The sequence below is a fragment of the Belonocnema kinseyi genome, chromosome 4 (genome assembly GCF_010883055.1).
Source record: "Belonocnema kinseyi isolate 2016_QV_RU_SX_M_011 chromosome 4, B_treatae_v1, whole genome shotgun sequence".
Classification (NCBI taxonomy): domain Eukaryota; kingdom Metazoa; phylum Arthropoda; class Insecta; order Hymenoptera; family Cynipidae; genus Belonocnema; species Belonocnema kinseyi.
This window is the reverse complement of record NC_046660.1, coordinates 35,977,926-35,990,875: the sequence shown is the minus strand read 5'-3', so window position 1 is coordinate 35,990,875 and position 12,950 is coordinate 35,977,926. Positions and strand designations below refer to the sequence as shown.

Sequence of the window (12,950 nt, the reverse complement as noted above, 5' to 3'; positions counted from 1 at the left end):
GAGAATTGATTTTGCGCGCGCGGCTTTAAAATTCTGTGAGTTGGATCGAGCAACTAGCGTTACTACAATTGATCTAGAGGACGAGACTATGCAGCATAATTCTCTATTTTAGATTTTTATTTTTAAGCTTATATTTTCAATCTAAAGAATTTTAACGTGCAGTCTTGAAGACTTAAACAATTAAAAATTAAAAACGTTTAAAGTTGCAAATTTTTTATAAAAAACAGTTTTACTTTATCAATTGTAAATATAAATAAATAATTTTTAAAATGGAACGGTACCTTAAGTATTAAAAACTGTCCATTTTTAACCCCTTTAATTAAAAAAAATGTTGATTCAGAAAAAGGATAATAATTTAATATTTACAAATATTTGTCTTATAATTTAAGACGACTAAATTGTAGCCAAATATTTTAAAGTAAACAATTTGAAACTTAAATTTTTCACATAGAAATCTTTGAATTGTTAAAATTTCGAAAAGATTTTAACATTTTAACGTTACAATTTTTATTGTTCTACTTAATAAAATGTTCAATTTGTAAGCGAAATTGTTAAATTTTGATGTTTTAATAATAATTGAACACGTATTATTTTTAGAAAAATTTGAGTAATTTTAAGAGATTTAGAAGTTTTGAAAAGATTCAAAATTAATTAAAAACTTAAAATGATATCAAGTAATTTAAACAAAGTTTTTGAAAAAAAATTCAGAACTTCGAAACATATTTTAAACTGAATAAAATGTTTCCTGCAATTTCTAGAAAATCTTAAAAATAAAAAAAACCCTTAAATTCTTCCTGGGTCGTTTTTAATAATATTGGAATTCTCTTAAAATCTTTTTGAACATTCTCTTAAAATAATTTTTCAAAATGAAGAATCATTTTCAATTTTCCTAGGAATTTTAAGAAAATATTTTGATTCGTTTGGAGCCTTTCACAATTCTTAAAAAGCCTCTAAATTTTTTGTAAACTGCAAAAATCTACATTTTGTTTTAAATTAGGTTGTCAGTATTTGCACCGAAATTCCGATACGTGTAACCAAATTTTTTCAGTAAACACACTCCGTTAAAATTTTTGAAATCATTTCAAGTTCTAAATTAATTTTTAATCTTTTTAAAAATTCTAAATATCTCTTAAAATTACTCTGATTGTTTTTAAAAATAATAAGCAGGATTTTCTAAAATTTGTAGGACAAATTCAATTCATTTCTAAAGTTATTGAGAAGTTTTGAAAAAATTTTCAAAAATAAAGCTAAATTTGAAAAAATTTGTAACTACTTCTAGATTTCTCAAGATTGGAAATACTATTTTTAAGTTTTTCAAGGATGCCTAAACTATTTAAAATAAAAATGATTTAAATTCTAATTTAGGAACTTTTAAGTAGAAAAAAAAGGAAATTTAAAAAGATTTATTAGCCTAAAATAACTGAATAATATAATTTTGACCATTTTTAAAGTTAATTGATTTATTCTTTGATTTAGAGCATTGAAAATGTTAACCTAGATTTATATTTTCGGAACTTAATCTGAGTTTTTGAACTCTATAATTTATGAATGTTAAAAATTCTGAATTTTGCAGTTTAAATTCATTAAACTTGAAATTATTCAGTTGATAATTGTTAGTACCTTCCACTTTATATGTGTAAATGATTGAACAATTCAATAAAAAATTTTGAATTTAAAAACTTTTAAACTTCAATTTTAAAAGTTAAAAATTCAAGAGTTCCAATTTGAATTATTTAGTTTGTTGTTTCTTTTGTATTACTTGTACGTTTACTTTTAGCTTTATATTTCGATTTTTTACGTTTTATTGATGGGAAAAATATTTGCGAACCAGGGAAAAACCGGGAATTTTGTTCTTTGATTAAACAGTCACCCTGCATAGCCTTAAACACATAAAACTGGTGTTTGATATTGAAAATTATTAAAGTTTAAACAAGATTAGGAATCTTTTAACAATATGAATTATTGAAAATAATATATATCTTCAATGTTAATGATTTTTGCTGGAAATTAGTATAAGATAAAAAAATGAATACATAATCTATAAAATTTCGAAGAACACTTAAAATTATTATAAATTGTAGGTTGTGTTAGTTTTTTCACCAGAAATTAGAATTTTTTAACGAAAATTATCATCGATATTCCTAATTTCAACAACTTTAAGTTAAGTTAGCGTTGTACACTAAAAATTGAGTTTCACAACAAAAATAATTACACTATGAACAAAATGTACAATCATTTAGCAATTTTTGACCATGTTAGCTTTTTCTAGCAGGAAATTAATATTTTTAATTTAAAAAGTATATTTCGACGTACATCCACACATTTTAACAAATGCAGGTTATGTCAGTATTTTACACAAAAACTTGGCGTTTTATAATAGAAATTTGTATATTTTGAACAAGATTCAGAATCTTTTAACAATATGATTAATGATTATGTTAGTCTTTTTCGTCAGGATTGGTATTTTTGGTTTAAAAAAGAAAATATATTTCAGCTTTTAGCCTTTTTAGGTTACGATAGAGTTTTACACACGAAATTGGTATTTTAAAAGAAACACCATTATACTTTGAACAATATTTAGAAGCTTTTAACAATTTTAGACTGTGTGAGTGTTTTTTTTGTCGCACATTGGTATTTTTAATAAATATAAAAAAAAGATTTCAATTAAGATTCACAAATTTGAACAAATTTAGGCTATGTTAGAATTTTACAAAAAAAAATGGTGTTTGATATTAAAAGTTATTAAAGTTTAGGTTATATTAGCGTTTTACATCAGAAATGGGTATTTATAATAAAAAATTATTAGATTTGAAACATAAATATTTTTTCAACAATTTACGTTTTTCGATTTTGCTGGCATTTTATATCGTTTACAGTTTTTTAAGCAGAAATCATTATAGATTTTAAAGGTTAATAATTTTTTAACATTTTTAGGCCATGTTAGCGTTTTATATCAAAAATTGATTTTTTTTTAGCAAAATCATTATAATATGAAGAAAATCTAGTCTTTAAACCAATTTCAGGTTATGTTAGCTTTTTTAAATCAAAAATAGGTATTTCAAAACAAAAATGATTATACTTTCGACAAGATTTATAATCGTATAATAATTTCGGATTATGTCAGTGTTTTCGTTTGAAATGTTCTATAATAAAAACAATATATCTTGAACAAAATTTAGAATCCTGTAACAATTTTGGATTTAGTTCGTTTTTTTTTTTTCGTCAGAATTGGTATTTTTAATTTTAAACAAAGGTTTCAAAGAAGATTCACAACTTTTAACGATTTTAGGTTAAGTAGGATTTAAAGGCCAAAAAATGGTATTTTAAAATGGCAATCATTGTAATTTGAACAAGGTTTAGAATATTTAATCAATTAGGGATTTACAATTTTTGAATAGTTTTAGGCTATATTCAGATTTTTCACAGGAAATTAGTTATTTTTAACAAAAATCATTATATTTCGAATAAGATTTACAATTCTGAACAATTTTCTGGTGTGTTAGTGTTTTTCGTCGGAAGATATTGGCATTTTTAATACAAAATTATCAGATATGAAAAAATATTTACAATTTTACAATCATTACAGGCTATGTTGTTGTGCTTCGCCTGAAATTTATATTTCGAAACAATCATTTAATTTAGATACAATGATTTTTGTCCAACATAATAAAATTTACTAGATTGAACAAATTCGTATTGTGTTTTTTTTCAGTCGGAAATTGAAATTTGTATTGAAAAATCATTAAATTTCAAAGAATAATGATAATTTTTTAACAAATTTAGGTTACGTTGGAATTTTAAATCGAAAATTGGCACTTTCAGACATTTCAGTATTTTACAAATTTTGTATTAATTTTCTTATATCGGAAACTATTTATATTTTTAATTTAAAAAATTATATTTCAAAGAAGATTGTGTACAGTTGTCGGTTAAGCTAGCGATTTTCACGTTCAAATTTTTTACAGCAAATTATTTATTTTAAACAAAAATCATTATATTTTTGTTTAAAATAATAAAATTTACCAGATTAAATAATTTCTGTTTTTTTTTTTACCGGAAATTGAAATCTTTATTAAAAAATCATTAGATTTCGCAGAAATGTCGTAGTTTTTACACAATTTTAGGTTAGATTGGAATTTTAAATCGAAAATTACTTTCCTACAAAAATCATTATAGCTTGAATAAAATTTAGAACTTTTTAACAATTTTGTATTAATTTAGTTTCTTATATCGGAAACTATTTATATTTTTAATTAAAAACATTATATTTCAAAGAAGATTGTGTACAGTTGTCGGTTAAGCTAGCGATTTTCACCGAAATCGGGTTCAGACTTCAAAAAAGATGTACAATTTTGGAACAATTTTGGGTTACGTTCAAATTTTTTACAGCAAATTATTTATTTTAAAGAAAAATCATTATATTTTTGTTTAAAATAATAAAATTTACCAGATTAAATAATTTCGGGTTTTTTTCACCGGAAATTGAAATCTTTATTAAAAAATTATTAGATTTCAAAGAAATGTCGTAGTTATTAAACAATTTCAGGTTAAGTTGGGATTTTAAATCGAAAATTACTTTCCTACAAAAATCATTATAGCTTGAACAAAATTTAGAACCTTTTTACAATTTTATATTACTTTAGTTTTTATATATCGGAAACTATTTGTATTTTTAATTTAGAAAATTAAATTTAAAAAAAGATTGTGTGCAATTGTCGATTAAGCTAGCGTTTTTCACCGAAATTGGGTTCAGATTTAAAAAAAGATTGACAATTTTTTAACAATTTTAGGTGATGATCACATTCTTCACTGATAATCAGTGATGAACAAAAAATCAGTTTAAAAGGAGATTTACAATCTTAACTAACGTTGTGTTATATGTTTTTTGGCTAAAATTTATATTTTTAATAAAAAAATCGTTAGATTTCAAAGAATATTTTGAATACGTGATATTAGTATTTGTATAAAAATATTTTTTTTCACTTACAGTTTCAGTACTGATCTTTCCAATTTGCCTTTTTGGACAGTAAAGGGAGTATCCCAGGCCTGTCCGATAAGCAGCCTTGTGTAAGAGTTCGATAATCCGACTCACCTCGGGTATTGTCGAGAGTTCGTAACGTAACCTGGGGGTCTCATCAGAAATCTCCCAAGGTTTAAATACTTGACGAGTCGCGACATCCTCTAAGAACGTCAACGCTTGAGGACTAAATTTGCAACCAAAATTAAGAATTTATTCAATTGTTGTTTTATATTTGAAATATTAGGGTTGCTACAAAATCCAAATTAAGAAATTTCCTGACTTTCCTCCGACCTATTTTTCACTTTGCCTGACCGTTAAAAATGTTTCTTTTCGGTATTAAAACAACCTTACACCTGGCAGATCTATAATTTTAATTAAAAAAAGTTTTTATTCTAATTTAGTTTAAGACTTTAAGACTTTAAAATAAGAATTTTTAGCCGAAAAGCATTTTTCAGTCCAGAAAGAACAAAAATTTTATCTAAAATGTTGAATTTTCAAGCTTGTACTGAAAAAAAGTTAATTTGCAACATAATTATTTAATTTTAAAGCAAAAAAAATCGATTTTTCTACCAAAAAGTTGATTTTTCAAAACAAAACAATGAATGGTCTACTAAAATTATTGGATTTTAAATCCTAAAAAATTAGTTTTTTAAGCAAAATAAATCAATTTTAGACTAAAATAGATCGATTTTCATGCAAATATAGAAAAACAAATTTTTAACCAAAAAGGTTAAGTTTCAACTAATGAGACTATTTTTTCACAAATAAAGAATATAAATTTCTAACAAAATGCACGAATTTTCAACCAAATACTTGAATTTTCAACTTCCAATAGAATAGTTAAGTTTCCAATTTAAAAAATTAATTTACAACAAAATAGTTAAATTTTTAACCAAAGAGATGAATTTTTAACCGAAAAGATTAAATTTCTACAAAAAAATCGAGTTTTAAACAAAACATTAAAATGTTCAACAACAAAGAAGTATTTTTAACCAAAAGAAGAATTATCAACAAAATCGTTGAATTTTTCAACCCAAAAAGACGAATTTTCAACGAAAAAAAAAAAATATATTTTCAACTTCAAATAGAATAGTAACATTTTCAGTTAATAAAATTAACTTTTAACCAATAAGGTTAAATTTATAAATAAAAAACAAAACCATTTTCAACCAAATAGTGAAATTTTCAAATAAATAAGATACATTTTCAACTTCCAATAGAATAGTTAAGTTTCCAATTAAAAAAATTAATTTACAACAAAATAGTTAAACTTGTAACCAAAGAGATGAATTTTTAACCGAAAAGATTAAATTTCTACAAAAAAATCGAATTTTAAATAAAACATTAAAATGTTCAACAACAAAAAAGTATTTTTAATCAAAATGAAGAATTATCAACAAAATCGTTGAACTTTTCAATCCTACAAGACGAATTTTCAACCAAACACTTGAATTTTCAACAAAAAAGTATATTTCTCAACGAATTCTCAACCCAATAATTAAATTTTTAACGAAAAAAAAGAAACGTTTTCAACTTAAAATAAAATAGTAACATTTTCAGTTAAAAAAATGAAATTCTAACCAATAAGGTTAAATTTATATATATATAAATTTTCAACCAAATAGTGGAATTTTCAACTCGAAAATGTTAACTTTGAACAAAACATAGAATAGTATACTTTTCAGTTTAAAAAATTGATTTTCAATTTAAAAAACGAACTTTGAACAAAAAACTTAAATCTTAAACCAAACAAATGAACTTGAAACGAAAAAATAAACATTTTCAACGAAACAGTTGAATTTTTGACCAATAGGATAAATTTTCAACCCAGAAAGTCAACTTTTGACATACAAAAAATTAATTTTGAACAAAATAGTTGAATTTTAAACTAAAGAAGATAAATTTTTGAGCAAAGGTGGAAAAACTTTATTTTCAGTTAACATTAATTTTTGGCGGAAGAAAAAGAAAGAATTTTCAACAAAATAGTTCAATTTTTAACAAAAAATTTTTTTTGGACTTGAATGATGAATAATCAACAAAAAAATGCATTTTTATTAAAGTTATTCTAGTTTTCAACAAGTAGTTCAATTTCAAAAATACAAGATTAATTCTAAACAAAAAATTTTCAAGCGTGAAATAAGTTTTTAATCAAGATGATGAATCTTCAATAAACAAAATTTGTTTAACCAAAATGATGAAGTTTCAACTAATGAGATTACTTTTCCACAAAAGAGACAAATTTAGAGTAAATAACACGAATTTTCAACCAAATACTTAAATTTTAAATTAAAAAAAAAACAAAACATTTTCAACATTAAATAGAATATTTAAGTTTTCAGTAAAATAATTAATTAATTAAAAACAAAATAGTTTAAGTTTTGAACCCAGAAAGACGAATGTTCAAATAAAAAAAGAAAAAATTTTAATTTAAATCAAATAAGAAATATTTTTAAAAAAACGAACTTTTAACCAAGCAGAATAAATTTCTAAACAAAAAAACGAATTCACAAACCAATAGTAGAATTTTCAACTAAAAAATATCAAATTTTAACCAAAAATGGAGTAGTTACATTTTAAATTAAAAGAAAGTGATTTTCAATTTAAAAAAATGAATTTTGAACAAAACAGTTAAATTTACAAAAAAATAAAATTATTTAAAACGAAAAAAGGAACATTTTCAACGAATGGCCATTGGAATGAGAAAGAGTTCACTGTAATAACTTGTCACTTCATTAATAAAATTTTTAAACCAATAATTGAATTTTCAACGAAAAAAAAATATATTTTCAACTTCAAATAGAATAGTAACATTTTAGGATAATAAAAAAGAACTTTCAACCAATAAGGATAAATTTATAAAAAAAAAAAATGTTTAACCAAACAATGGAATTTTCAACTAAAAAATGTCAAATTTTAACAAAAAATGGAATAGTTACCTTTTCAGTATAAAAAAAATTGATTTTCAATTTAAAAAACGAACTTTGAACAAAAAAGTTAAATCTTAAATCAAAGATATTAAATAAAAACGGAAAAAGAAATATTTTCAACGAAACAGTTGAAGTTTCTACCAATAGGATACATTTTCAATCATGAAAGTCAACTTTTGACAAGATAAAAAAATAATTTTTAACAAAATAGTTGAATTTTTAACTAAAGAAGATCAATTTTTGAGCAAGATGGAACATTTATATTCTCAGTTATCATGACAAAAAATAATAATTTTCAACAAAATATGTAAATTTTTAACAAAAAATTTTTTTTTGAACTTGAATGATGAATAATGAACAAAAAATGCATTTTTATTAAAGTTGTTCTAGTTTTCAACAAGTAGTTCAATTTAAAAAAGATAAGATTAATTCTAAGCAAAAAATTAGATTTTTAAACAATATAAATGAAGTTTCGACTAAAAAAGATTAAATTTCAAGCAAAAATAAAAAAGTTACATTTTCAGTTAAAAAATAAATTTTTAACCAAAAAAGAAAAAACAAATATTGAACGAATTGTTAAATTTTCAAGCGTGAAATAAGTTTTTAATCAAGATGATGAATCTTAAAAAAAATGTAACCAAAAAGATGAATTGTCAACGAATCACATGATTTTTCAACTAAAAAAAATATAAGAACTCAACTTTAAATAAAATAAGAAATAGTTTTTAAAAAACGAACTTTTAACCAAGCAGAATAAATTTCTAAAAAAAAAAACGAATTCTCAAACCAATAGTGGAATTTTCAACCAAAAACTATCAAATCTTAACAAAAAAATGTATGTTATATTTTCAAATAAAAGAAATTGTTTTTCAATTAAAAAAAAAATTAATTTTGAACAAAACAGTTAAATTTACGACCAAAGAAATTAATTTAAAACTAAAAAAGATACATTTTCAATGAATGGCCATTAGAATGAGAAAGAGTTCACTCTAATAACTCGTCACTTGAAAAATAAAAATTTTAACCGTAAGATGAATTCTCAGTCCAAAATTATTTTTCTTTCAAATTATACGTTTTGCAAAACTTACTTATTATTAACACTTTTTCTTTTAAAAATATAATTTAGTTGAGGTTCCGTCTTTGTTTAATTAACAGATTCATTCCATAAGTTTACAAAATCCTTTTAAGATTTTGTGTCTGTGGGTGCTAAATTTTATAATAACGCCTTACGTAATTTTTGGATCACTCCTAAATTTTAATTTGAGTTTATCGGAAATTCCCTGACTCTTTCAGATTTTCCCTGACATTTACTGACTTTCCGGGACCAGTTTTCAATTCCCCGACTTTCCAGAATTCTCTGACTTGTAACAACCCTGAGTATTCGTGGTAATTGTCGACTTACACTTTATCGCGCGTGACTTGCACAGTGTATGCAATGCTCTCGCGATCGGAAGTCGCCGTCAAATTTCCCCCCAGTTGCTGGACATTTCTTGTTATTCCGAAAGCACTGGAACGACTTGTGCCTAGTCCAGCAGCTATTCGAAGAAGATGAGACGTTCCTTGAGTCTCATAGGTTTCATTTCGGGAACCAGCTCTGAAAAATTTCATTTCAAAATCACACATTACATAATGATTTTCAATGTGGACTTTAAGTCTAAACAATTAATAAGATTAAATTTTTACTAAAAAGAATGAATTTTCAACCAAACCTTTGAGTTTTCAATTAAAACCATAAATTTTTAACTAAAAATTGAATGGTAAAATTTTGTGTTTAAAAAAATGTTTAACAGAATTTTCAAAAAAATGGTTAAATTTTTAACCGAAGTGATAAATTTTCAACTGCACGATGAATCTCCAACAAAAATGTTTAAATTAAAAAAAAAAAAAATACATGAATTTTCACCCAAAGAAGATAAATTCTCAACCAACATTAGAATACTTACATTTTCAAATTAATTTTTAACCAATCAAGTGATATATTTTTTATTAAAAAAATAAAACTTTAAACAAAAAAATTGATTTTTTTACAAAGTTCAACATTCAACTAAGTAATAAAATTTTCAAGCAAAAAAAGATGAATTCCAAACAAATTTAAAAGATAATATTTCAACCAACAAAGATCTTAATTTTAAATAGAAAAAAAAACAGTTGAATTCAACAGAAAAATACGAATTTTCAACTAAAAAAGATTTTTTAGTCAAGAGAGAGAAGAAATTTCTAACAAGATGTTGAATTTTATTTTTAATTACACGATTTTTCAATCAAACATTTGAATGTTCATTTAAAAATATAAATTTTCGAACAAAAAATACAATAACTAAATTTTTAGTTAAAAAAATTAATTTTCATAAAAAAAAATATACAAATTTTCATCAAAATAGTTCAATTTTCAATGAAAGAGATCAATTTTAAACTGAAATTATAACTCATCAACCAAAAAATATGTGTTTTGAACAAAATTGCTGAATCCTCAACCAGCACAGATTAATTTTTGACCAAACCGATGGGTTTTAAACTAAAAAAAAATGAAATTTATACTAAAATAGATGAATTTTCCAATTAAATACGATCTTTCAACAAAAAAGGCTCATTTTCTACCAAGGAATGGTTTAGGCAAGAGAGAGAAAAAACTTTAACCAACTTTTTGCATTTTCAAGCTAAAAAGATGAATTTTTCACGACACAGTTGAATTTCAAACCAAAAAAATCCCCTTTTTAAAAAAAAAGTTAATTGTTCAATTTTCAAATCAAAAAGATGAATTTTCTTCAAAATAATTCAATTCTCAAACAGAAAATATCAATTTTCAACAACAAACTTTATTTTTCAACCAAATAAATATATAAGGCTAGTTTAAAAAAAAGGAACATTGGTATTTAACTTTATATTACGAATTAAACAAATTTGAGCATATTTTCGAATAAGTTTCCTCACATTCAAAAATATCCCTGACAATAAAATGACTAATAAAATTAATTTTCCACTGAAAAAGACTAACAGATAATTCAATCTTCAACCAAAATGATGAAATTTCAACTGGAATGGTTACATTTTCAGTTTAAAAAAGTAATTCTTTACAAAAAATAACACATTTTCAACAAAAGTTTTATTTATTTAATTATTAATAGTACAAATAAAGAGATGAATTTTAAACTAAAAGGATGAACCCCTGTCAAAAAGTTACCTTTTAACAAAACTGTTAATTTTTTCAGAAATAAATTAATGTTTAACCAAAAGAGATTAACGGTCCATAAAAATGTAATAGTTGATATTTCAACCAAAAAATATTTTTATTTTAATTAAGAAAAATTTGAATTTAACAAAAAAAAAAAGACTTTTCAAGAAAATAGTTGACTTTTGAACCAAAAAGGATACTTAAAAAAATGGTTTTATTCTTAAATAAGTAGATTAGGTTTCAACCAAACAGTTAAATTTGTGACCAAAAACATAAATTTTAAACCATGAATATTCACCTTTTATTAAAATGGCGAATTTTCAACAAAATAGATGAATCCTCAACAAAGTAGTGGAATTTTCAACAAAAAATTTTTTTTATCCAAATAGACAAATTTCCAACCAAAAATTTAATAATTATATTTTCAATAAAATAAAATTTCCCCCAAAATCTAATTTCTAACAAAATAGTTGAAAATTCACTTAAAAAAGATGAATTTACAATTCAAAATAGAATAGGGTAATTTTTGTTAAAGAAGATAATTTTAAACCAAAAAGATTAATTTTTAAGGTAAAAGAATACTTTACTACAAGAAAATTACCAAATTACATGAATTTTCAACCAAATAGCTGCCACAAATTAAAAAAAAGTGTAAAAATAGTGTCATAATGATTTTCATGTTTTAAAAATTAACTTCAATGATTATTTAAAATGTTATTTTGTAGTGTATAAATTACAAAAATTCCTATTTATTTATCGCAGGCTTCATACTCTTGTTCCCTTTTCTCATTTTTTTATCTCGAGTGCGAAATGAATTAAAATAACCCAATAAGAAAATCCAACTATACATCATTTTTATTTCAAAAGTTTATTATCTGTTTCAAAATTAAATTATTTTGGTTTAAAATTCAACAATTTTGTTAAAAAGGCATACTTCTTCGTTAAAAAATATACTGGTTTACTGAAAATTCATCTTCTTGGCTTAATAATTCAACAATTTGATTGAAACTTCGTTTCTTTCTTGATTTATATTTTTGGTTTGAAAATGTATGTCTTTTTGTAGAAGTTCAATCTTTTTTAGTTAAAAATGCAACTGCCTGGTTAAAAATTAATCTATTTCAGATCGAAATTAACTTTTTCATTGAAAAGTCACATTTTCGGATTGAAAATTCACCTGATGTGTAGAAAAATCGTATTTTCGACTTCAAAATAAAAAATTGAACTATTTCTTTGGAAATATGTTTTGGTTGAGAATTCGAGTATTTTGTAGAAAATTCGTCTTTGTTGGTTAGAGCCAACTTATTTGTATTTTTAATTAAAATGTTTTTTGTTGAAAATTCATCTTTTTAGACTGAAAATTCGACACCTTAATTGAAAGTTTAACTACTTTCTTTTAATTTTTGTTTGTTGGTTGAAGATTCATAATTTTATAATTTTGATGTTATTTTTTTTTGTCTAATGGTTTAGTATCCAATTTTTTGAAATCGTGAAAAAATCAATATTAAAAAAATATTGATTCTAGACTAGTAGGCAAAAAAAAAATGAACATCAAAATTATTAATACATTTACCTAGCAAAAAAACCTTAACATCAAATGGAAATTAACTCTTGTTGAAAATCCAACTGTTTTATAGAAAACGCCTTTTTGGCTTAAAAAATTGAAGTCTTTTAGAAAATTCGTTTGCCTTTTATTGAAAATAAATTTTTTAAAGTGAAAATTAAACCATTCGCTTTTTGGTCGAAAATTGTTGTTCTTTAATTAAAAATGCAACTATTTGAGTGAGAATTCATGTATTTTCTTGAAAAAATCGTATTTTTTCTAAAAAATTAA

General features: G+C 23.1%; 1 protein-coding gene across 1 annotated transcript in view; it reads right to left on the bottom strand.

Annotated features, from left to right (window-relative positions):
- Positions 1-12,950, bottom strand: part of LOC117171064 (cytochrome b-c1 complex subunit 2, mitochondrial) — a 32,142-nt gene that overhangs the window by 14,393 nt on the left and 4,799 nt on the right. Inside the window, exons 3-4 of the mRNA XM_033358113.1 lie at positions 9,350-9,541; positions 4,988-5,204 (exon numbers count right to left, since the gene is read on the bottom strand). Coding sequence (XP_033214004.1) covers positions 4,988-5,204; positions 9,350-9,541 — 409 coding nt within the window. The remainder of the gene's footprint in view (positions 1-4,987; positions 5,205-9,349; positions 9,542-12,950) is intronic.